The sequence below is a fragment of the Sapajus apella genome, unplaced genomic scaffold (genome assembly GCF_009761245.1).
Source record: "Sapajus apella isolate SASKATOON/1434 unplaced genomic scaffold, GSC_monkey_1.0 scaffold53, whole genome shotgun sequence".
Lineage (NCBI taxonomy): Eukaryota > Metazoa > Chordata > Mammalia > Primates > Cebidae > Sapajus > Sapajus apella.
In genome coordinates, this window is record NW_022436993.1 from 10,239,877 (window position 1) to 10,265,035 (window position 25,159).

General features: G+C 40.5%; 1 protein-coding gene across 1 annotated transcript in view; it reads right to left on the bottom strand.

Moving 5' to 3' along the window:
• TMEM236 (transmembrane protein 236) overlaps positions 1-25,159 on the bottom strand; it is a 46,710-nt gene that overhangs the window by 15,904 nt on the left and 5,647 nt on the right. Inside the window, exons 2-3 of the mRNA XM_032243956.1 lie at positions 10,687-10,759; positions 4,956-5,097 (exon numbers count right to left, since the gene is read on the bottom strand). Coding sequence (XP_032099847.1) covers positions 4,956-5,097; positions 10,687-10,759 — 215 coding nt within the window. The remainder of the gene's footprint in view (positions 1-4,955; positions 5,098-10,686; positions 10,760-25,159) is intronic.

Here is a 25,159-nt window from a genome sequence, read left to right on the forward strand (position 1 = left end):
GTACAGTGAGGAGCAGACAACACAGCACTGGCCAAGTGGAAAGCATATTTGCGTAATAAGATTAGGGTGGGGTGGCCAGCCTTCCCCCAAGTGCTATGTCAATATCACAAATGGTCCAACCAATCAGTGGGCCCTATGTAAATTAGATACCACCTCCTCAAGCCTGTCTATAAAATCCAGTGCTCTCTGCCACGGGTCAGAATTCCCATTTGGGAGCCTCTCTCTCAAAAGAGTAAAAGCTGTTCTCCTTTCTTTTTCTTTGGTCTATTAAACCTCCGCTCCTAAACTCACTCCTTGTGTGTCCACGACCTTAATCTTCTTGGCATGAGATGATGGACCTCAGGTATGTAGCCCAGACGACCACGCTGCTTCATTTTGACTTCCCAAACATGACCATTTGCTGCATACACACCTGAGTTCTAAAGGCCCAAACTTTCTTCTATGTCGAAAGCTTTCTTTATCGTGTCTGCCTACAAAATCCTGCAAATCCAAGATCTTCCCTCTAGTCTTTTCTTCCCTGCAACAACTTAGATAAAATGAAGTTTTCCTTCATCTGTAACGGGGTGTCTGGACTGAGCTACAAGTCCTATTCGAGTCTTGAAGGTAGGACTGAAAACTCCCTCCCTATTCCTGGACACTTTCATGGGTCTGTGCACCCACTGGTTTTGATGGGGGTTAAGGAATCTAGGCGGTGACAGGGAGAGAACTCTAATGGTGGCCAGGATTGAGGTTCGGGCAATAGAACTAAGCCTGATTTGAGGACCTGAGACCCGCATGGAGAAAAGCTGCCTCAAAGAAGGAGTCTGGCTCTTGCTACATTCAGCCACAAGGTTTACAGGTGGGAGGGGAAGTGGTGGCTTCCAGGCAAGCAGAATGGCCATTACTTGAAATCACTGAAGCCCAGCTAATCTGTGGGTACATATATACTCTAAGGGCTAAAAGTCTGCTGTTTCCAAGCAAAACCAGCTATTCCAGTACTCTGTTTGACACATCTTTAGAAAACTAGAACTCAGTGTCAGGAAGCCAAGATTCCAACTAACAGAAGAAATAAGTCAATCTAAAGCATGAGTGACACATCCAACAATATCTTAGATGGAAGCAGTAGCAGCACCCACAGCATTTAGATTAGACCCAGGCAGGAGTGGTAGAAAATAGCATGCCGAGGGGTTTGCACACGAGAGTGAGAAGCTGAGCACAAAGCAGATGCAGTGGGGTAGTTAGCAGTCTGGACCAACAAATAAGGGCACAGGAGGCCCATCGTGGGTCTGGTTTAAAATGGGAGCAGCGTCTGGGTGTGGCAGCTCATGCCTGTAAACCCAGAACTTTGGGAGGCTGAGGCGGAAGGATCACTTGAGGTCAGGAATTTGAGACCAGCCTGGCCAACATGGCAAAACCCCATCTCTACTAAAACTACAAAAATTAGCCAGGCATGGTGGTGCCCTCCTGTAATCCCAGCTACTCAGGAGGCTGAGGCAGGAGGATCATTTGAGCTCAGGAGGCAAAGACTGCAGTGAGTCAAGATCATACCACTGCACTCCAGCCTGGGCACCAGAGCAAGACTCCATCTCAAAAAAAATCAATCAATCAATTAATTAAACAGAAGCAGAAACAAGATGGGTGAAGAAGAGGAGATAGAGGTCTATTATTAATAGGCTGAGGTTTAGTAAGCAAAATTCAGATGGAAATGTTAAGATGCACTCCTTTGCACCCACAAGGTATCCTTTGTTTTCCTGTTGTTTGTGCATGTGACTAGGGATTGCCATTCCTAGGTACCACGTACATCTGTGAGATTGCCGTGCTGCAGAGATCCACACATCAGAAAAATACTCCCATGTGAGGCTCAACTTCCAGGAAACAAAGCACTTAAAAGCTGTTGCATGGTCATTACTTGATACTGAGGAATTTCCTCTGATAACAGGAAGTTATAGAAAGGATTCCTTGGTCCAGGGAAGGCTGCTTTAAGCCTAAGCATATTTGAACTGTAGAATAACTTTTATTTAAAAATTTTGGAAAAGGAAAAGCTACACAAAGATAAAAGTTTCATAGCTTGGAATGAAGATGGTTAGGAAGTTGTAGGAGTGTTCATAAATCCAAGCATTGTAGATGATGTTAGTTTCTTCTAACATAACGTCCAAACTGCTGCTAGCTAACAGACATGTATGCATTTCAAACTACGTGGATAGAGCACAGAACATACTCACTTTTCCCACATTTCCTAAAGAGAGCCAAATTATTCTAGATGTTGTTCATCACCTGCCACTACTCAACTTATTTTATTTACAAGTACCACCTGTAGTGAAACCATATTTATGGCATACTTGCTTAGGTTCAGATTTATGTGTTTAAGATTTACATGTTAATGTAGTTATAAATTAATTCATATTCCAAGGAATAAATGAAAAAATCTCCTGGATTCAAAGTTTACATAATTTATATCATTAATTTCATGTTAAAATGAGTGAAAGAGACCATTTGCATTCAAGATTTGAATAAAAATTAAATGCATGTATCATTCATATTTACAAAGACATTTCAAATGACTGCTAGATTTTTTAAGCGTGAATTTATTACATGGTGGAACTATCAAATCAGACACTAATCTTCCTAAATTTGGGCAGAGAACAGCTCAAGAAGGAGGCTCTTCAAGTGAGAAGCAGTTGTACAAAATGTTCTAGAGTCTTCTCCAGATCTACTTATTCTTTAGATGTCTTATTTCAGTTCTGTGTCATTATTAAAATTGTGGATATAAGTAATATTCCCCTTTAAAAATCCAACTCACAGCCGGGCATGGTGGCTCACACCTGTAATCCCAGCACTTTGGGAGGCCAAGGCAGGTGGATCACCTAAGGTCAGGAGTTCGAGACCATCCTGGCCAACATGATGAACCCCATCTCCACTAAAAATACAAAAATTAACCAGGCACAGTGGTGCATGCCTGCAATCCCAGCTACTCAGGAGGCTGAGGCAGGAGAATTGCTTGAACCCGAGAGTGTAGCTTGCAGTGAGCAGAGGCCGCGCCACCACGTTCCAACCTGGGTGACAGAGCAAGACTCTGCCCCCTAAAAAAAAAAAAAAAAAAAAAAAAAAATCCAACTCATCACTAACAAAAATAAAATGCCATTAACTTATTCCCAAAAAGATACATGCACCTTTCTTTTTAAAGAAGACTTTTTAACTTAGACAGGAAATTTATATTAATATGGAAAATACAGAATCATCAGGAACCGTCCAATTTAAAGCTGGGTGCAGCCATGCATATCTATAATCCCAGCTACTCAGGAGGCTGATGCAGGAGGATCTCCTGAGCTCAGGAGCTCTAGATCAGCCTAGGTAACATAGCAAGACCTCAGCTCAAATAGAAAAATATCAAGTTTAAGAATAGATCTGCATTTTTTTTAAGACAGTCTTGTTCCGTCACCCAGGCTGGAGTGCAGTGGCGAGATCTTGGCTCACTGCAGCCTCTGCCTCCCGGATTCAAGGAATTCCCTGCCTCAGCCTCCTCAGTAGCTGGGATTACAGGCATCTGCTACCACGCCTGGCTAATTTTTGGACTTTGAGTAGAGACAGGGTTTCACCATGTTGGTCAGGCTGATCTTGAACTCCTGATCTCATGATCCACCCACCTCGGTCTCCCAAAGTGCTGGGATTACAGGCATAAGCCACCGTGCCCAGCCATACGTTTGCATTTTTAAGGAATCTAGAGATATGGCAAAGAATTTGGAGATTCCCAGTTCTCCTGAGTTAAGGCAAATACACTTGACTTTGGAGGGCAGGTGTGACTTGGGTGTGCCTTCTGCTCAACAGATGACCCTGGCTGCCATCTTATCTACCTACATATCACCTGTGTTATGTTAGACATAAGAGACTGTCATCTTCCACCCAAGGATGAAGTACAAAGCGACAGGCTCAGATTTTCCAATTTCCAAGTGGCCTCCAACTCAGTTTTCCTTTCCTTCTGAGCTGGCAAGAGTGACTGGAAGACACCGGTACCTGACCCATAAATGATTGACGGGCACCTGTGGTGACCCCCATCACTCTGAAGCTGTTTCCTGAGGCTCACTTAGTTGACTGCATTCACTGCATCAGAAAACAATCTGACAAACCTTAACCATTTCAAATGCACATGACAATATCTTAGCCACACAGTAACTAGCATACCAATATTGCCAAATAAACACAGATACTACTGCATGAAATTTAATGAAAGTTGGAGGAATTTATGTATGACTAAATAAATAAAACATTCCATTAACAAAATACCCTTTTCTAAGGGCCAACCTGTATTTAGTTTCAAGGCATCACTTTGGAGGAAATGTGGCATATCTTGTTGGGTTTTCTTTAAATTTTATTTTTTATAGGAATGGTGTCTTGCTATGTTGCTCAGACTGGTCTTAAACTCCTGAACCCATGCTATCTTCCCATCCTGGGCTCCAAATGTGCTGGGATTACAGACCTGAGCCACCACACCCAGCCATATCTTGGTTTTATTAATGTGATCTTTGGCATATTTTTATAATTCATAAATTAAAACACATGATTATCTAGGACACAACTACTGCAGTCATATTAATTCCTGTAGTAAAAGTCTCAAAACTAAGCTTTTTATTAATGCATTTAAACATAAGGTTTAAGAGATTTCCTAGAAAAATATAGATCTATAATAATTTACTAGAATACTTTCTTGCTGGAATACATATTAAGGTTTTGGTATTAACTATTTGATAATTTTTAATTTATCAGTACTACCAAAATGCATATAGGAAACAAAAATAGCTATCTAGCTATCAAGGTAGGTTTAAAAATAATTATATTTAGATATCTTCATTTGCAATCTTCATCAGTAATGTTAGCCCTAAGAAAAGGTATCATTAAACCTGTTGTCAGATAACAGAGTGGCAGAAAGGTAAAATATATATCAAACTTTAAAAAATATTTATATTTAAAAGAACACTTACTCTTTTGATACCCTCTAAGAGGATATATCCTGAGTTTTTCAATAATATCAATTATGATCAGGGATGACAGAACCAGAGATACCGGCAGGTCAGGTAACATATCAGGTAAGACATCAGAGGACCCATTAATGCTCTTTTGAACCTGTTTAGAGAAAACCGTTTAGAAGCATTAAATTATAATTTAATTCAAATGAATTCAACAGTCTGAATGCAGCACTAAATTAATTATAATTACATTTACTCAAAAACTAGAAGGTTTTGAGCTTGTCAGGCTTTAAACTCCAAAAGGTTTCGAACCATTTCTAAAGCTGTCATAAGGAATCATATCAATGGAAGCATATTTTCAGTTAAAGACAGGCTTTGGTAAATGCATGCAGAAATATAGTTGTGGACTGGGTGTAATATTGAAGGGGTAACTCCTTCCAACTCTACTGCTGTGCAGAACTTCTAAGAATCCAGCCTCAAAGAGCTAGGGGGACAAATATTAACATTTAGGGTCTTCCAAGAAGGCAGAACTCAGATAATTCCAGCTAGACTTCGGAACACTTCCTTCATCTATCTGCTTAAAGTATTTACAAAAAGCTGTGGCAAACCAGGTGCAGTGGTTCACACCTATAATCCCAGCACTTTTGGAGGCCAAGGTGGGAGGATTACTTGAGCCCAGGAGCTCACACCAACCTGGGCAACAACACCAGAACCCATGTCTACAAAAAATTAAAAAATTAGCTGGGTGTGGTGGCTCACAGCTTTGGTTCCAGCTACTCAGGATGCTGAGGTGGGAGGATCACTTGAGCCCAGGAGCTCGAGGCTGCAATGAGTCAAGATTGTGACACTGCACTCTAGCTTGGGTGACAGAGCAAGACCCTGCTCCACCAAAAAACAGAAACAAAACAACAATAACAAAAAACTATGGTAAGCACTGTATTAATGGTGAAATATTGAAAGTTTTCCCTCTGAAAGCAGGAATGAAACAAAGATGCCACCGTGACAATTTCTGTTCAGCATTGTCCATTGTCCTGGAGGTCTTAGCCAGGGTACTGAGCCAGAGAAAGAAATTAACAGTGTAGGCTGGGTACCGTGGCTCACATCTGTAATCCCAGCACCCTGGGAAGCCAAGGTGGGTGGATCACCTGAGGTCAGGAGTTCGAGACCAGCCTGGCCAACATGGTGAAACTCTGCCTCAAAAAAAAAAAAAAAAAAACCTTGCCAGGCATGGTGGCACATGCCAGTAATCCCAGTTATTTAGGATGCTGAGGCAGGAGAATCACGTGAACCCAGGAGGCAGAGGTTGTAGTGAGCTCAGATCATGCCATTGCACTCCAGCCTGGGCCACAGAGCAAGACTCCATCTCAAAAATAAAAATAACAGTGTAAATATTGGAAAGAAGAAAAACAAAATACAATTATTCATAAGCTATTTAATTGCACATAGAGAAAATCTCCCCCAAATGGATAGATTATTTCTAAATACCAAAGACAAAAGAGTTCAAATATGTGAAATTTTTTTAAATGATGCTATTCAATGCAACTTCAATCAATATTCTAACTTTTTGTGGAAAAGGACAGGCTGATACTAAAATTTAAATGGAAATGCAAAAGGCAGGAAATTCTAGAAGAAACAGAACAAGCTAGGAAGATTTACTCTTCTGGATATAAAGAACCAGTATAAAGCTGCAATAACTAAGACAGTGTGGTGTTGGCATAGGAATTATGGATACCAGCACTTGATTTATAACAAAGGTGGCACAGCAGAGAAATGCGGGAAGGACAGACCAATAAATGGTGCTCGATCCATTTAATATTATACTGGGAAAAAATTAACTCACTGCTACAGAACATATACAAAAATCATTTCCAGATGTATCGTGAATCTAAAAAACAATGAAGAAACAATATAGCCTTCAAAATATAATCAGGAGGTGGGGAATGGTGACTCACATCTACAATCCCAGCACTTTGGGAAGCCAAGGCAGGTGAATCACTTGAGGTCAGGAGTTTGAGACCAACCTAGCCAACATGGTGAAACCCAGTCTCTATTAAAAATACAAAAATTAGCCAGGTGTGGTGGCACACGTCTGTGGTCCAAGCTACTTGGGGGGCTGAGAGGGGAGAATAACTTGAACCCAGGAGGTGGAGGAGGTTGCAGTGGGCAGAGATCGCACCACAGCATTCAGCCTGAGTGATAGGGCAACACTCCATCTCAAAAAAAATATATATATATACATACATATATATATATATATATATATATACACACACACACACACACACACGTACACACACATATGTATATGTATATATGTGTGTATATATATGTGTGTGTATATATATATACATATACATGTATATATATTTGTATTGTGTATATATGTGTGTGTGTATATATATATACACACACATACATATATACATATATATGTGTGTGTGTATATATATATATATATTTTTTTTGAGACGGAGTTTCGCTCTTGCTACCCAGACTGGAGTGCAATGGCGCGATCTCGGCTCACCGCAACCTCCGCCTCCTGGGTTCAGGCAATTCTCCTGCTTCAGCCTACCCAGCAGCTGGGATTACAGGCATGCGCCACCATGCCCAGCTAATTTTCTGTATTTTTACTAGAGACGGGGTTTCACCATGTTGACCAGGATGGCCTCGATCTCTTGACCTCGTGATCCACCCGCCTCGGCCTCCCAAAGTCCTGGGATTACAGGCTTGAGCCACCGCGCCCGGCCCATATATGTGTGTATATATATATACACATATATATACACAATACAAATGTGAGTATATATATATGTATATGTATACATACACATATGTACATATACATATATACACATATATATACACATATATACATACACATATATATACACACATTTGTTTTGTGTATATATATGTGTATGTATATATACACATACACACACATACATACATATACATATATATTTGTATTGTGTATATATGTATATGTATATTTAAAATATATATGTAATTTAAAATATAAATTTTAAAAATATATATGTATATGTATGTATATATGTATATGCATATATATGTGTATATATACGCATATACATATATATATATACATACATATACTTTTTTTTTTTAATATTTGGGGAAAGATTTTAAGATTTTGAAGTTCAGATTCACAATAAAAAAATCTTCTATAAGGGACCAGAAGCACTGTCCATAAAGAAAATAAATAGATAAATTGGACTATTTTTTTAAGAATTTCTTTTCATCAAAAATATATAAAAGAGTGAAGACAAATTACAGAGAGGAAAGATATTTGCAACACATATAATCAAAAGGAGTTTGTGTAATCTGAATATGAAAATAAGTCTTCCAAATAGATTTTTTTAAAATAAGCAACACAATAAAAAAAATGGGCACAACAAAAAGATGCTCAACCTTGGTAATTACTGGAGAAATGTAATTTAAACTACAAAGAGATTCAGAATCACACCCACCAGAAGAGCTGAAATAAAAAGACATGATGATGCTGGGCGTGGCGGCTCATGCCTATAATCTCAGCATTTTGGGAGGCCGAAGCGGGTGGATCGCTTAAGGTCAGGAGTTCAAGACCAGACCAGCCAATATGGTGAAATCCTGTCTGTACTAAAAATACAAAAATTATTGGGGCAGGGGGTGGACGTCTGTAATCCCAGCTGCTAGGGAGGCTGAGGCAAGAGAATTGCCTGAACCTGGAGGCAGAGGTTGCAGTGAGCAGAGATTGTACTTGCTACTACACTCCAGCCTGGGGAGCGAGACTCCATTCAAAAAAAAAAAAAAAAAAAAAGACACAATGCAAGCGGTGGTGAATGCTCCTTCTCTGCTGGTGAGTTCTATAGTGATGCTATAAAAATCAGTACAATCTGTTTGGAAAGCTGTTTGAGCTTATCTGTCACAATTCAACATTTCAAGATCTCATGATTCATCAGTTCTGCTCCTGCATATGTAACCAACAGAAATACGCACACACCAAAAGGCATCTTCGCAGATGTGCACAGCCACATTATTTGTAATTGCCGAAACTGGAAACAAGCAAGATGGCGACCAAGAGCAGAACATAAGTTAATTATGATCTTTTCATATAAGGAAATACTCTACGATGAAACTGAATGAGCTTCTGGTATTCAAAAAAACACGAACGACCCTCACAACCATATTTTAAATAAAAGAAGCCAGATATCATTTGATTTCTCCTTGGAAAAAGTTCAAAAACCAGACAAACTAGCCTGCAGTATCAGAAGTCAAGTAAGAAGTGACTTCTGGAAAGGAGGGAAAGGGAGTCATTAAAAGCAGCATGAAAAATAAAAAGAGCAAGCCATGGGTTGTTTTATACAAAAATAAAATACAATAAAGGAACATTGGTGTGGAGCTGGCCAAAGTTTCCTTCTTGACCTTGACCTGAACAATGTTTACCTGGGGGTTGCTTCGTGGTGTTCCATTGTTACTATACTTTTTATGTGTTATATATGTTATACTTTGGTGAAAATTAAATAAGAAAAAAAGGGAAGGGGAGGGGAGGGGAGGGGAAGGGAGTAACAGTGGATGAGACATCACAAAATAGAACCAAAAAGGGCTACGAAGCTCCAGATGTGCCATCAGTTTATTGCAGTAATGTTTCTTGAAAGGTTGTAAACAGAATTTTTACAGCTTTTGGGAACCTTCCAAATGATTTACAAGGTCTTTTGGAGGGGAAAAGACAGATCTAGATAGAAATATTCATCTGTTGCAGTTCATTTGATGCAAAGCACACCTGTATGATCTCCCAAAATTATTTCACGCATTCATATAGTGTCCTAATGTAGCATTTGTGATGGATTCTAGTAGCACCTATGATGCATTCTAACAACCATGTAATTTCTAATCTCATACATTACTCGGTACTGACCTGTCTCATAACACTTGTAATACTTGTTCTAATTGCCTGTTTATTTTTCTCTCTAATGTCAGAAAATTATATCAGAGACTCTGCCATGTTTCCTACGTCCCCTATCCCCTGTACCTAACAGTGCCTGGCCTGTAATATACACTTAGTGAATATTTGCTCCACATATAAGTGAAATATCATCACAAGGTAAATTAAGTCATTTAACTAAATTAAGTACGCTTTGGGGAAATTTAAATTATCTTTCACAGCACCTTGCAAATTAATAAGATTAGTGGGGCATTCTTCTCTGACCTTGTTGGATAATGAAGTGCTCATAGCCTGAATATTCCTGCCCTGTAGGTACCTATCCAAGACCTTTTGAAGCTATATTTGATCCAAACATAAACTCAACATTATTTTCAAATAAATAAAACATGCAAATTATTTATCAATGGACATCTTATCAAGGTGTTACAATATAAGTGGTCCTTCCCTTAGATCGTGTTGTATTCATTTGGAATTGGGGACGATCACAAAAAACATCAGGTTGACAGAAGAAACAAATACAAATCACCTTTCACATTTTTCACTTTTTAAATGTTCAAATTTCATTTCTGTCTCATACACACAAACACAAAAGTAATTTTTTAAAAATTGGCTATTAGACTTTCCTTCACAATCACAGAGGTAAAAATGATCTTAGTACTTTAAATAACATATATTGCAACCTGGAAGATTGGATTACATAAATGTCAAGAAATTTGTTGAGCATACTGCTCTATCAAATTTCAATAACAAGAAATTATAAAACTTCAGAACCGTGTAGCAGAAGAAATCAAAATTCCATACCTCAGTCACTGCTATGGAAAAGGTGAGGGAGGGCAGTGTGGTGAAGACCACACACATCATCAGAACAGGTCTCCTAGCAAAGGAGAAAAAATAAGCCAAAGCAATCATGGACAAGATCGACAGTTCCTCTTACATGTTGCTAACTTTGCAGTTCCTGTTCCATTCATCTACAGTTTTTCTAAGAAGCTGCTGCTTCCCTATTTCCATTTCCCAAATGTTTGAGTATGGCAAACAGGAACACATGCAGAAGCCAGAATGCTTCTTCTAGTACAAAGGAGTGAGAGATTTCCAAATAATTAGCAAACCACGAACTATTAAAAGCATCAAATCACAAGTCAAATGACATTCAACATTTTCATAATTTGTTAATTAAAATCCTACCCAAGAGGTCAGGCTATAGTGACAACTGAATAAATTAACAGCATGAATTTCAAGTTATATTATACCCCATGTTAGAAAATTTATTTTTCAAAAAGTACATTTAGAGATGATAAACTATTAGATACTGAAAGATCACTGAAAAACATTTAATTTTTTTTTTACTGGAACCAAAAAAATAACATACATACATAAAAATGACATAACTTTTCAAACTTGATTTTGGACCACTTCTTAAACCTTACATGATCAACCAATCAGATAGCTATTGATACATAATATGTATAAAATAGTATATTGTATGACTGATAAAATTTAAATGTATGTTTAGTCTCCTTAATTTCTGGGATGACAAAAGATACTTACTGAAAGGTTTTCTTCCAAGAAATATTTACCTCCTCTTTGATTTGTTAATATTATGTTAATTCCATTTATATAATTATGTTTTCTACATTCAATAATTTGTTGAATGCTTTCAAATTATTATTTCTCCACAGCCATAAAAAAGAATGAAATCTGTCCTTGGCAGCAACATGACTGTAGCTAGAGGCCATTATCCTAAATGAATTGACTCAGAAACAGAAAGCCAAATACTGTATGTTCTCTTATAAGCAGGAGCTAAACGTTGGGTACTCGTGGACATAAAGATGGGAACAGATACTGGGGACCATGACAGAGGGGAGGGTAGAAAGGGGCCAGAGTTGCAAAATTACCTATTAATCCCTGGATGTTGGGATTAATCACACCGCAGACCTTAGCATCATGCAACATACCAGTGCGACAAACGTGCACATGTACCCCCTGCATCTAAAATAAAGTTGAAATTATAAAGAATAAAATAATAATAAAACAATTTCTCTGTGATGCTGTCTTGCCTCCTCCATCCCAGCGCCATCTTAGAAGTCCTAGGTTTAAATGTAAATTAGAAGATGAGATTGCCCCTCTCTCATAGCCAGACGCAGTACAACCTGGCTAAGACTAGTTTGATGGAATTTTCAACTGGAAGTGTCTGTTTGTCTGAGCCTAGATCCACGTTCCTACAGCACTAAGTTCTCTAAGATTGGAACAAGCCACTCATAAAGTTCTCTTCTTCTCAACTTGACCTCTAAACAATGACAGTACCCCAGAGATTATTCCCGGGCCTGTTCTTTATCTATATGATCTTCCTGGATAATCTCATCCATTCCCATTGCTTCAAATACCACTCATTTGCCCAGGACTCTGCAATATATCCTGGTGTTTTTCCTGAACCCTGACTTGTCTACCCAACTGTTAGAGACTTCCACTTGGACGGCAAAGACGCAATTCAGACTTACCATGTCCGAAACAGAACCCAAGTCCTCCACCATACCTATTCCAGTCCATCATCTAATCCCGTCTGATTTACTGCCAAAGTCCATTTCAAATCCATTTTCTGTCAACACCATAGTTCATCCACTGTCACCTCTCGTCTGCCATATTCCCTAGCTGGTTTCCTGTTGGCACTTCTATTCTTGCCTAGCAACATTGTCTTCATGCTTTTTAAATGAAGTCATGCTTTTAAAATGTCAAACACATCATGTTACTGCTCCAGTGATGAGGAAGGGAAGGGGGTTATTGGTTAATGGGTACAGAGCTTTAGTTTTGTGAGATAAAAAGTCTCATGGATGATGGTGGCAATAGTTACACATTAATGTGAATGCACTTAATGCCACTGAACTGTACCTTAAAATGATTAAGATGGTAAATTTTACATTATGTGTATTTTATCACAATTTAAAAAATCTTTAATGGACACACAATGTGATTAGAATAAAATTGAAACTTATTACACTAGTCTACATGCTGTACATGATCTGGTTTCTCTTATTGCTCCTACTCTCCTACATACAGGCAGGCGCGCACACACACACACACACACACACACACACACACACACACACACACACGTGCATGAGTTGTATACACAGCCCTTATGACTATCGAAAAATCTGCTGATTCTCTGTTTACTGTTTGTCATCTTCCTCTTTCCTCGTCCCCCGAGGTAAGTTCTGTGGAAGCAGGGACCTTCACTGACTTGTTTGCTACTTTATTTCCAGCATCTCGAATAATGTTTCTGAATCATTTTTTGTGTGGTGAAACTTCTGAAGAATCTAGTGAACCCTATGAACGCTTCTCAGGACAACACTGCTAAATGAGTAAAATAACATACACAGATTTTTAGAAAATAAATCAATTATCTTGAAATTATCTGAAATGTTTTAATTACCCAAAATCTTTTTTTAAAGTTGAATACAGTTTACAGCTTTCTTTTTAAGAATTATGTAGTAATCCAAAGTCTTTTGAAAGTTTGATGTAACAATATATGTGTCTCTCTATGAACACATCATCTTGTTTTATTTTCTTTGGAGCAGGCCAGGCTTAGTGGCTGAAGCCTGTAATTCCAGCACTTTGGGAGGCTGAGGTGGGTGGATTACTTGAGCCCAGGAGTTTGAGACCAGCCTGGGCGACACAGCGAAACCTCATTTCTACAAAAAAAAAAAAAAAAAAATACAAAAATTAGCCAGGTGTGGTGGCATGTACCTGTAGTCACAGCTACTTTGGAGGCTAAGGCAAAAGAATCCCTTGAACCCCAGAAGACAGAGGTTGCAGCAAGCCAAGATCATGCCATTGCACTCCTGGGTGACAGAGCCAGACCCTGTCTCAAAAAAAAGGGGGAGAGTACTTGAGATCTACCAAAAATTGCAATCATTCATAATTTCAAGTTAGTGAAGATCATAAACCATATACTGAAGTCTCTCCTACAACTGTTGTGCGCTATGAAAAGGTCTGTGATATACGGTATAAAAAGCTGTATGTAATAAAGTTACAGGTCCTGCTAACACTACTGTGGTTTGTTACCAACATCCATATCAGGAAAGATTGGTAGTTTTCAAAGAGGTTAATGAAAGAAACGATGTAAATTATTTCTCATCTAAGTTCAAGAACTCCATGATGCTAGAGAATGTCCGACACATAGTAGGAATTCAATAAATACTAAATGAATGGACTCATTAGTAAATATATAACAACCCAAGTGTATGTTTTATTTAACTAGAAGATATGTTAACCTGTGTTTGAAAATCTTGACTTACTGCTAGGATATGCTTATAATTTTTTTTTTTTTTTTTTTTGAGACAGAGTCTCACTCTTTTGCCCAGGCTGGAGTGCAATGACGCAATCTTGGCTCACTGCAACCTCCGCCTCCTGGGTCCAAGTGATTTTCCTGCCTCAGCCTCCTGAGTAGTGGGATTACAGGTGCACACCATCACACCTGGCTAATTTTTGTATTTTTAGTAGAGACGGGATTTCACCATGTTGGTCAGGCTGGTCTTGATCCACCTGCCTTGGCCTCCCAAAGTGCTGGGATTACAGGTGTGAGCTGCTGCACTGGTTGGAAATGCTTATAATTTATTGAGTATCATGGATCAAATGGTATCTCCAAAAAAAGATATGTTGAAATCCCAAACCCCAGTACTTCAGAATGTGATCTTATTTGGAAATAAGATCTTTACAGAGATAATCAAGTTAAAATAAGATCATTAAGGTGGGTCCTAATCCAATATGACTGGTGTTCTTATACAAATGGAGAAATTTGGTGACAGAGTTGCAGAGAGGGAAGACTATGTGAAGAAACCTAGGAAGCATACCATGTGATAAAGGCAAAAATCCAAGTGATACATTTACAAGCCAAGGAACCATCAAAGATTGCCAAAAAACAACCAGAAGCAAGGAGAAAGACATGGAACAAATTCTCTCTTATATCCATTTGAAGGAACAAATCCTGCTATCTTGATCTCTGTGTTTTCACCCCTGGAGCTTTGAGGCAATAAATTTATGTTGCTTAAGCCATCCAGTCGTTAGTGCTTCGTTATGGAATTTCTAGGAAACTTAACACTGATTTTGTGATTGGACTGTGGAATGCTGCTGTAACAAACACCTATAAATGTAGAAGTGGTTTTGGAATTGAGTGATGAGTAGAAACTGAGAGAGTTGTGAGAGGTATGACAGAAAAACCCTAGATTGCCTTGAAGAGACTGTTGGTAGAAACACAGGTGTTAAAGGAGATTCTAGTGAGGGCTCAGAAAGAAAAGAGGAAGGTTATGGAGAAAGCTTTCAGCACCTTAGAGAATAGATATATTGTTATGAACAGAGTATTGCTAGAGAGATGAATCCTAGGATGCTTCTGGTGACGTTTAAGATGGAAATGAGGAAAACATTATAGGAAACTGGAGAAAAGGTGATCCTTTCTATGAAATGACAGAAAATTTGGCTGTACTGTGTTCTATTGGATACAAAGTAGAACTTGTAAGTAATAAACTCAGATATTTAGCTGAAGCTGTTTCTAAGAAAAGTGTTGAAGGCACAGTCTGCTGCTATTTATAATAAAATGTGAGTGAAGGAAGAGAGATAAATTGAAACAGAAACTTTTAAGCCAGAAGGAACTAGAACTTGAAAATTTGGCAAATTCTCAGGCTATCCATATTGCAAATGATAAGAAAGCATGTTCAGAAGAGAACACCAAGGCTATGGTTTGTGAATCCAGCCAACCATCTCAGCAGAAACACTGCTGGCTTGGACTGAAGGTGACAGAGTTAAGACGGAATGAAGAAATGCTGTTGTACTTCTAGGACTTTAGGGAGGAAATGGGCTGATAGACCTATTTGGCTGCAAATGTGTTATCTTTTGAAAAAGGGAAAAATGACTTTGATAGTTGTTCCAAAGCCAGGAGGGCTTGTGGCTGCAAACACAACCCCAGAGGTGCCCATCATGAATCCACAGGGCAGAGCCATGACCATCCAAGGCTGAGGGGTTGGGGCTGCTACTCTCATAGGCCCGGATCATGAGCCCAGAGGAATCAGTATCAAGACACAAAGGATTATTTTTAAACCTTAAAAGCCAGTGGGATTTTCCTTCCTAGCTTTTGAACTCTCGAGGGACCCACGACTCCTCTTTCCCTTCCAATTTCTCCCTTTCACAATGGTAAAGTCTATGCTGCCCCACCATTGTATGCGAGAAGCAAGTAACTGTTTGTCTGGCTTCGCAGGTTTGCAGATGGAAAGAAACTCCACCCCAGGAGGAATCATATCCGAAGTCTCACTTGTAACTTGTTTGGATGATTTTGAGGGAAGGTTTTGGGATTTCGAGTTGATGTGTAGCTGAGATTTGGGAATTAGAGTTGATGCTGGGACAATTAGGACTTTTGGAGATGTTGAGATGAATGAGTCTATTTTGCACACCAAAAGAACATGAATTTTGGGGGGTCAGAGAGTGAAATGCCATGGGTTGAATTGGATATCCCAAAACAGACATGTTTAAGTCCCAACCCCCAGTACCTCAAAATGTGACCTTATTTGTAAATACGGTCTTTTTTTTTTTTTTTTTTTGAGACAGAGTTTGCTCTGTTGCCCAGGCTGGAGTACAATGGCATGATCTTGGCTCACTGCAACCTCTGCCTCCCAGGTTCAAGAGATTCTCCTTCCTCAGTCTCCTGAGCTGGGATTATGGGTGCTTGCCACCATGCCTGGCTAAGTTTTTTTCTTTTTATTTATTTTTTAGTAGAGATGGGGTTTCACCATGTTGGTCAGACTGGTCTTGAACTCCTGACCTCAGGTGATTCACCTGCCTCAGCCTCCCAAAGTACTGGGATTACAGGTGTGAGCCACCATACCCGGTGTCAAAAGGGTCTTTATGGAGGTCATCAAGTGAAAATGGGGTGTAACAGGAAACTCTGATCCAATATGACTGGTGTCCTTTTTAAAAGAGAAAATCTGAGGCCAGGAGTGGTGGGTCATGCCTGTAATCCCAGGACTTTGGGAGGCTGAGGCAGGCAGATCACAAAGTCAAGAGATCGAGACCATCCTGGCCAACATGCTGAAACTCCATCTCTACTAAAAATACGAAATTAGCTGGGTGTGGTGGTGAGTGCCTGTAGTCCCAGCTACCTGGAGGGGCTGAGACAGGAGAATCGCTTGAACCCGGAAGGTGGAGGCTGCAGAGAGCCAAGATTGCACCACTGCACTCCAGCCTGGTGACAGAGGGAGACTCCATTTCAAAAAAAGGGGGGAGGGGATATGAAAACAGGCATGCAGATGGGTAAGACTAGGCAAGAACACATAGGAAGAATGCCATGTGAAGAAGAAGGCACAGATTACAGTGATACATCTATCACTTGGCCAAGGAACACCAAAAATTGCCTGCAACCACCGGCAGCCAGGAGAGAAGCATGAACAGAGCCTTCCTTCCGTCTGTCACAAGGAACCATCCTTGCCGTCACCTTGATCTTAGACTTCTCACCTCCAAACATTTAGGTATTTCAGAATTTGAAACAAATTTCTGTGGTTTAAGCCACTAAGTTTGTGATACTTTGTGATAGCAGTCCTAGGAAGCTAATATACAAGTAATAGAATTTACGTTAGAAATATCATAGACACTTATTAGAAGACTATTCATGCTGAAAAGAATGCAAGTTTGCAACCATAGTACGACTGGCTAAAGAAAAGGACAACGTGGGCGTGGTATAATTTCCACATGAAAGACTGAGTTAGGCACTGCCTGTAGCCCTCTATGTGCATCTGTAATAAACTGGCAATGAGAAGGACCCTCCTAGGAATGAGGCCCATTAAGGATGAACTAAATCAGCTCAGCCACATTAGGTAAAAAATTCCTGTGTGTGCAGCAAGCATCCTGGCCCTGAGATTTCTCATAGAGGAAGCATGGTGGATGGAAAGCATCAGATGATAACTTGGGGAATAACTCTGCTCATACATTTTTTTACCTAACTCATGAAGTTAAGTTTCCCTGCCCATCTTTTAAGGCTCTCCAAAATCTAATCTTAACATTCCAACACATAATAACACTGGGCTCTTAACCACAGCTCAACGAGCTCCTGCCATACCACAGGCCAAGCGCTAGAGGAAAGAATTTTACGTACAACAACTCCACAACAACTTTCTGAGTGAGGTATCAACCCTATTTAACAGGTGATGAAACTGATGTTGAAGGCTGAATTAATCTACCCAAGATCCCACAGCTAGGAAGTGAAAGACAAATTCAAATCCAGGTCTTTTGGATTCCAAAAACTCACGCTCCTAACCACTCCGCAGTGCTGCCAACTCATTTCTCGCCACCTGCTCCTCTCTCAGCAAGCAGGTCTTTTCCCACCCCCTAAGTAATTCACTACGTCAGCTCATTCCACATACTTATCCTTCTCTGGATGCCCTCCCACACCCATCTTTCCAAACTCAGTGCAAATCAAGGTCTCCTTATAAGACTATCTCTGACCACTCCAAATCACAGTGTTTTTCTAATAAACCTGAGTCCATAAACCATATGTACTAAAAAGCTGCTGAGTTCAAGGCACCGTGATGAGCTGATGGGACAGGGTGGAAAGGGACGGGTAGGAAGGGTGAATCAAAAAGGATATCTCCCTTTCTTTTTTTTTTTTCTTTTTTTGAGACAGAGTCTCGCTCTGTCCCCCAGGCTGGAGTGCAGTGGTACCATCTCAGCTCACTGCAATCTCCGCCCTCCGGGTTAAAGCAATTCTCGTGCCTCAGCCTCCTGAGTAGCTGGGATTACAGGTGCCCACCACCACACTTGGCTAATTTTTGTATTTTTAGTAGAGACAGGGTTTCACCATATTGGCCAAGCTGGCCTTGAACTCCTGACCTCATGATCCACCACCTCGGCCTCCCACAGTGCTGGCATTACAGGCATGAGCCACCACACCTAAAGTTCTTTTTTTTTTTTTTTTCTTTTTTAATAGAAGGACAGGGTCTTGCTATGTTGCTGAGGCTGGTTTCAAACTCATGGCCTCAAATGATCCTCCCATCTCACCCTCCCAACTAACAGAGACTACAGTCATGTACCACCATGCCCAGCTAATTTTTTAAAAAATTTTCTGGAGAGACAGGGTCTTGCTAGGTTGCCCAGGCTGGTCTCATACTCCTGGTCTCAAGCAATCCTCCTGCCTCAGCCTTCCAAAGGGCTGGGATTATAGGCGTGAGGCTCTGCGCCCAGTCAGTATTAAGCTTTGATGATGCTCTTCTCTGGGATAACAAAGAACTTGTGGTGGGTCATATAAAATTTAGTGATTTGTTGCATAGTGGTTTCTATCACTTTCTAGTTTTTTCATGTGCAACCGTCCAGACTCCACAGTGGACTACAGAGTCCCTGAGGATGGAGGCAGTCCCTGAGAATGAAGGCATGCACCTGCAGTAGCCTGGGAATAATGCTGGCTAACATGAGGAATTCATGTAGGGAGGCTGGACATGGTGGCTCATGTCCATAATCCAAGCACTTTGGGAGGCCGAGGCAGGTGGACTGCTTGAGTCCAGGAGTTTGAGACCAGCCTGGGCAGTGTAGCAAGATCCTGTCTCTACAGGAAATTAAAAAAAATCAGTCAGGTGTGGTGGCGCACACCTGCAGTCCTCACGTGGTTGAGGTGGGAGGATCACTTGAGCCTGGGAGGTTGAGGCTACAGTGAGCTATGACCATGCCACTGCACTCCAACTCAGATGACAGAGCAAGATCCTGTCTCAACAAAAACCTAAATATATATACGTGTATATATGCACACACACATGCACACACACACACAGAGAAAGAGAGAGAGATAGGTACATTTATACCCATTTAAACAAACCCATAGAGTTGACTCATGGATCACTGTTAACCTGGAGGATTTCTAGTAAAACTAGGAGATTTAATCAACCATACACTCTGTTATGAAATAGGTGACAGGGTTGCATTTGAAGCCAATAGCATTATATCAATACCTGAAGTCAGTAGCTGCATCTAGAGGACATTAAGGTGCCAGCGAGACAATATCCAGGCATTAAAAATCCAGCCAGCATCCCAAGGAGACTTTCAAAAGAGTAAAAAGTCCAGAAATCATAGAATAGGAAGGGCCTATGGAACTCTGCCCATTGGAAAAGAGAAAACTTAGCAGACCAAGATGTGGCGTGGCTGAGATGGCAGAATGATGCCACTGCCTTCAAATGTTGGAAAAGTTTAACGCAGATACAGTAAGCTCAGAGAACTCATCCCTGGAGACACAATTTGGGGAGCTGTCATCATACAAGTGGCAGTTTACACTATGTGACCCGATGGACTGCTCAAAACACAATAGAAATGAGGAACTAAGCAGCAACGGACACAGCTCCCGGCCGCGGTCAAATTTTACTAGTTTATAAAGAAAGGGCAGCGGAGGTGAAGTCTACAAAGCAGATGGGAAAGAGAGTTACATAGTGATAGGTTTTGTTTCAAAATAAGGGAATAAGAAAGGCTGTTCTACTAATTAAAGCCACAGAAAGTAGTGAGTTCTCTGTAGCATCAGAGGTAGGCTCTCCTCTATTTGCATTGTGAAAAATCATTTTGTAGATGAACATTAAGGGTTCGCCCTGTTCTAGGATGCAGTGAAATAATGTCAGTATTTGATTTAAAAGCAAGGGGAAGAGGAGATTTTTAAGGGGTGGGGCTGAAGAACAGAAAACATTTTTTTTTTTTTTTTGAGACAGGGTCTCACTCTGTCACCCAGGCTGGGGTGCAGTGGGGTGATCTCAGCTCATTGGGAACTTTGTCTCCCGGGTTCAAGCGATTCTCCTGCTTCAGCCTCCTGAGTAGCTGGGACTACAGGCACGAGCCACCATACCTGACTAATTTCTGTATTTTTAATAGATACAGGGTTCCATCATGTTGGCCAGGCTGGTTTCCACCTCCTGACCTCAAGTGATCCACCCACCTCAGCCTCCCAAAGTGCTGGGATTACAGGTGTGAGCCACTGAGCCTGCCCCAGAAAACTTTTTTTTAAGAAGAGGATTACCCTATTGACACGAGAAAAGCAAAAAGCAAGAAGACCAGTGAGTGAAGGCTGCCGGAGCCCAAGCGTTAGTTAATGAAATGGTCTTCATTTTTCCTTGAATAAAAATAATCAGGATGAATCAGGTCTGACACTGGATTTAAATATATGAAAATATGAAGGAACCACATCAGAAACTCAAGCTTTGATGGTCTGGAAATGAGGGCCTAATTGGGATGAGAGAAACAGTCATGGAAAACAAGAAGCCGATGCAAGAGAGATGAAGAGAAAGAATTACCAGAATGTGGTGACTTCTCGCATAGGATAAGGAGAGAAAACAGAAAGTAAATACATTCGTGCTGGTTTACTGGGTGATATGATTTGGCTGGGTCCCCACCCAAATCTCATCTTGAATTATAGCTCCCAGAATCCCACATGTCATGGGAGGGACCTGGTGGGAGGTAACTGAATCATGGGGGCGGGTCTTTCCCATGCTGTTTTCGTGATAGTGAAGAAGTCTCATGGATCTGATGGTTTCATAAAGGGGAGTTCCCCTGAACGTGCTCTCTTGCCTACCGCCATGTAAGACGTGACTTTGCTCCTCATTTGCCTTCAGCCATGATTGTGAGGCCTCCCCAACAATGTGGAACTGTGAGTCCATTGAACCTCTTTCCTTTATAAATTACCCATTCTCAGGTATGTCTTTATGAGCAGAATTAGAACAGACTAACACACAGGACATAGTAGGGCAAGGAAGATAAAGTCTGCAGTCAACTATGACAAAATTATTGATCCTTTTAATGTATAATGTCCAAGACCAAACTGTAAAGAAAATATTGATAGCTTAAACTATGTGAAAATTAAAAACTCTATATCAAAAACACCAAAGCAAAATTAAAAGACTAATGATAAGCCTGAAATGTATGCTACATCAAATTCATCATCCTTATTGCTTGATGATATTGCACAATTAAAACAAATTAACATTCTTAATGTTTATAGAACTCATAAATTAGTAGCAAAAAAAGTGGACATACCAACAGAAAAAGAGATCAAGGACAAAAATATATGGTTTTTAGGAAACACAAAGAGACAATAAATCTATAAGAAAATGTTAAACATGATAGATAATAGATTCACTAAGAGAAACTGGAGGCCAGGCATGGTGGTTCACACCTGTAATCACAGCCCTCTGGGAAGCCGAGCCAGGCGGATCACAAGGTCAGGTGTTCGAGACCAACCTGGCCAATATGGTGAAACCCCAATTCTATTTTTAAAAAAAACACAAAAATTACAGGCATGGGGGTGCATGCCTGTAATCCCAGCTACTTGGGAGGCTGAGGCAGAAGAATCGCTTGAACCCAGGAGACAGAGGTTGCAGTGAGCCAAAATCATGCCACTGCACTCCAGCTTGGGCGACAGAGAGAGACTCCATCTCAAAAAACAAAAAAAGAATACCCAAAATATAGCTCTAGATCCCAAGGCAGTCTGGGAATCTCCACAAATACTCTAGGACTATCCTGCCCCCAATGTACTTTCTCAATGAAGACCTGCCCCAGTTTCAGACTAGCCTCGTAACTCAATGGTATCACACATCTACTGATGTTCCAGGAAGAGAACTCTCTTATTTCCTGGAATACACAGTTTGATGTGTATATAAATCGCTTTCTTCATTCCCCCCAGCATCTCCCTTGTGGATTATGAATTCTGGCAGGCATCCCTAGAATGGAGCCATAATTCCAGGAAAATCAGGAAGTGTTAACAGGAGTAGAGGAAGGTATTGGATTAAAGTTCAGACTCCAGCGCCAATTTAGTGTATGTTTCAAGCTCTCTGAAATTGTTTCCTCCCTTTTAAAATGGGAATTACGTCTACTTGGTCAACTTTACAACACTGGCCTGTTGAGGTTTAGTGAGGAAATGAAATGAAAAATGTAACAAAATAAAACATAAATATAACATAAAATAAAACGTAATAATTCAATGCAAAGTATGTCTAAGATACTAATTATCTCGCCATGTTGGCGTTCATTCACCTACAAAATTCTCCAAAATCAAGGATATTACTGACTACATATATTTTCCTTCAGTTTTATTATCACTTCTACCGCTTTTTAGAGTCATTCTGAAGATTAAACACGAGCACATTTTTAATGAAAACAGTAACTTCAGTCTGAGGTCATAACACTTACACTCATTGGGTGATTACTATAGACCAGGTACAATGCTAGGAACTTTACATACATGATCGTAGCGAGTCTCTCTTTTTTTTTTTTTTTTTTTTTGGGACGGAGTTTCACTCTTGTTACCCAGGCTGGAGTGCAATGGCGCGATCTCGGCTCACCGCAACCTCCGCCTCCCAGGTTCAGGCAATTCTCCTGCCCCAGCCTCCTGAGTCGCTGGGATTACAGGCACGCGCCACCATGCCCAGCTAATTTTTTGTATTTTTAGTAGAGACGGGGTTTCACCATGTTGACCAGGATGGTCTCGATCTCTTGACCTCGTGATCCACCCGCCTCGGCCTCCCAAAGTGCTGAGATTACAGGCTTGAGCCACCGCGCCCGGCCCGTAGCGAGTTTCTTAAAACAACACTCTAAGAAAGAAACTAAGTTGTCTCTGTTTTGCTCATGAAAGAATTAAGGCTCAAAGAATTCAAATAACGTAAGTTCTCACAGTCAATGTCAAATCTAGGATTTGAATCCAGGCCAGCTTTCTTTTACATATATTCCTGGGACACACCCTTTACTGACTGACGACTCACTCCTGAAGACCTGTCTCACGAGGCTCATGACACCAGCCTGGACCTTCAGGGAAGCTCTCAGATAAGCCTCATCAACATCAAATCACGAATGTTCAGGATCTATGAAATTTCACATCAACAGCTATTTGGCTATTCCTCAAAAATAATTCATATGCTCAATCCTTATTTTCTCTAGTAGCAATTATTTTTGCTTCATCATCATGTAGCAATCAAGATATGACACCCTATGTACTACCCCATTTATTATAATAGCCAAATGCATGTCTGGAAGAAATGTATGTTAATGACATTAAAAGCATCACATTTTTCTGGCTGGGCATGCGTCTTACGCTTGTAATCCCAGCATTTTGGGAGACCAAGGTGGGTGGATCACTTGAGGTCAGGAGTTGGAGACCAGCCTGGCCAACACAGTGAAACCCTGTCTCTACTAAAAACACAAAAATTAGCAGGGCATGGTGGTGTGAGCCTGCAATCCCAGCTACTTGAGAGCCTGAGACAAGAGGATGCCTTGAACCCTGGAGGCAAAGGTTGCAGTGAGCCGAGATCGTGCCACTGCACTCCAGCCTGGGTGACAGAGCAAGACTCCATCTCAAAAAAGAACCAAAAACAAACAAACAAAACGCCTTGTAAGGAATAAAGGAAAGGAAACTTGCATGCCATAGAGGAAACTGCATGGAATCAGACAGACCCAGGCCCACAAATCCTAGCTCCCCCGTTACCTAGATTTCTTTATTCTTTTTTTTTTTTTTTTTTTGGAGACAGGGTTTTGCTCTGTCAATCAGGCTAGAGTACAGTGGCATGATCACAACACACTGCAGCCTTGATCTCCGGGGCTCAAATGATCCTCCCCCTTTAGCTCCCTGAGTAGCTGAGACTACAGGCACATATCACCATGCCTGGCTAATTTTTTAATTTTTTTGTATAGACAGGGTCTCACTATGTTGCCTAGGCTGGTCTTTAACTCATGCACTCAAGCGATCCTCCCACCTTAGCCTCTCATACTCTTAGGATCGCAGACATGAGCTACCATGCCAGGCTCCACTTGCCAGCTTTATCAGTTGACAAAGTTAATTACTTTAAGTTTCAGTTTCTTTGTCTATAAAACCAGAACACTAGCATCTACGCTTTACTGAGTTGTAAAGCTTATATTCAGCAATATGGAAGGTGTAAAGCTCCTCTAACAGTTCTCAGTAGCTATTGCTTCTCTTCTATGCCAGTAAAAGATAACTATATGATAATGCTCATGAAACTGGCCAGGAAGAAACAGTTTCAGTTTCACTGATATTACAGATAACCTGTTCACTGTCTATTTAAAACACATATGGCCAGCCACACCCGCAAACAGAAACTAAAGACTGGGAAGTCTATTTCCCAAAAGAAATCACTGAGAGATGTAGCTATGACAACCCAAAACACTTTAGCACAGGGGAGGCGTCTGGGCCAGATGTACAAAACAAAGTCTGAGCAGACACCAAAGGTTACTGGTATACCACAGGCACTAAGACCAGAAACGAAAGCCT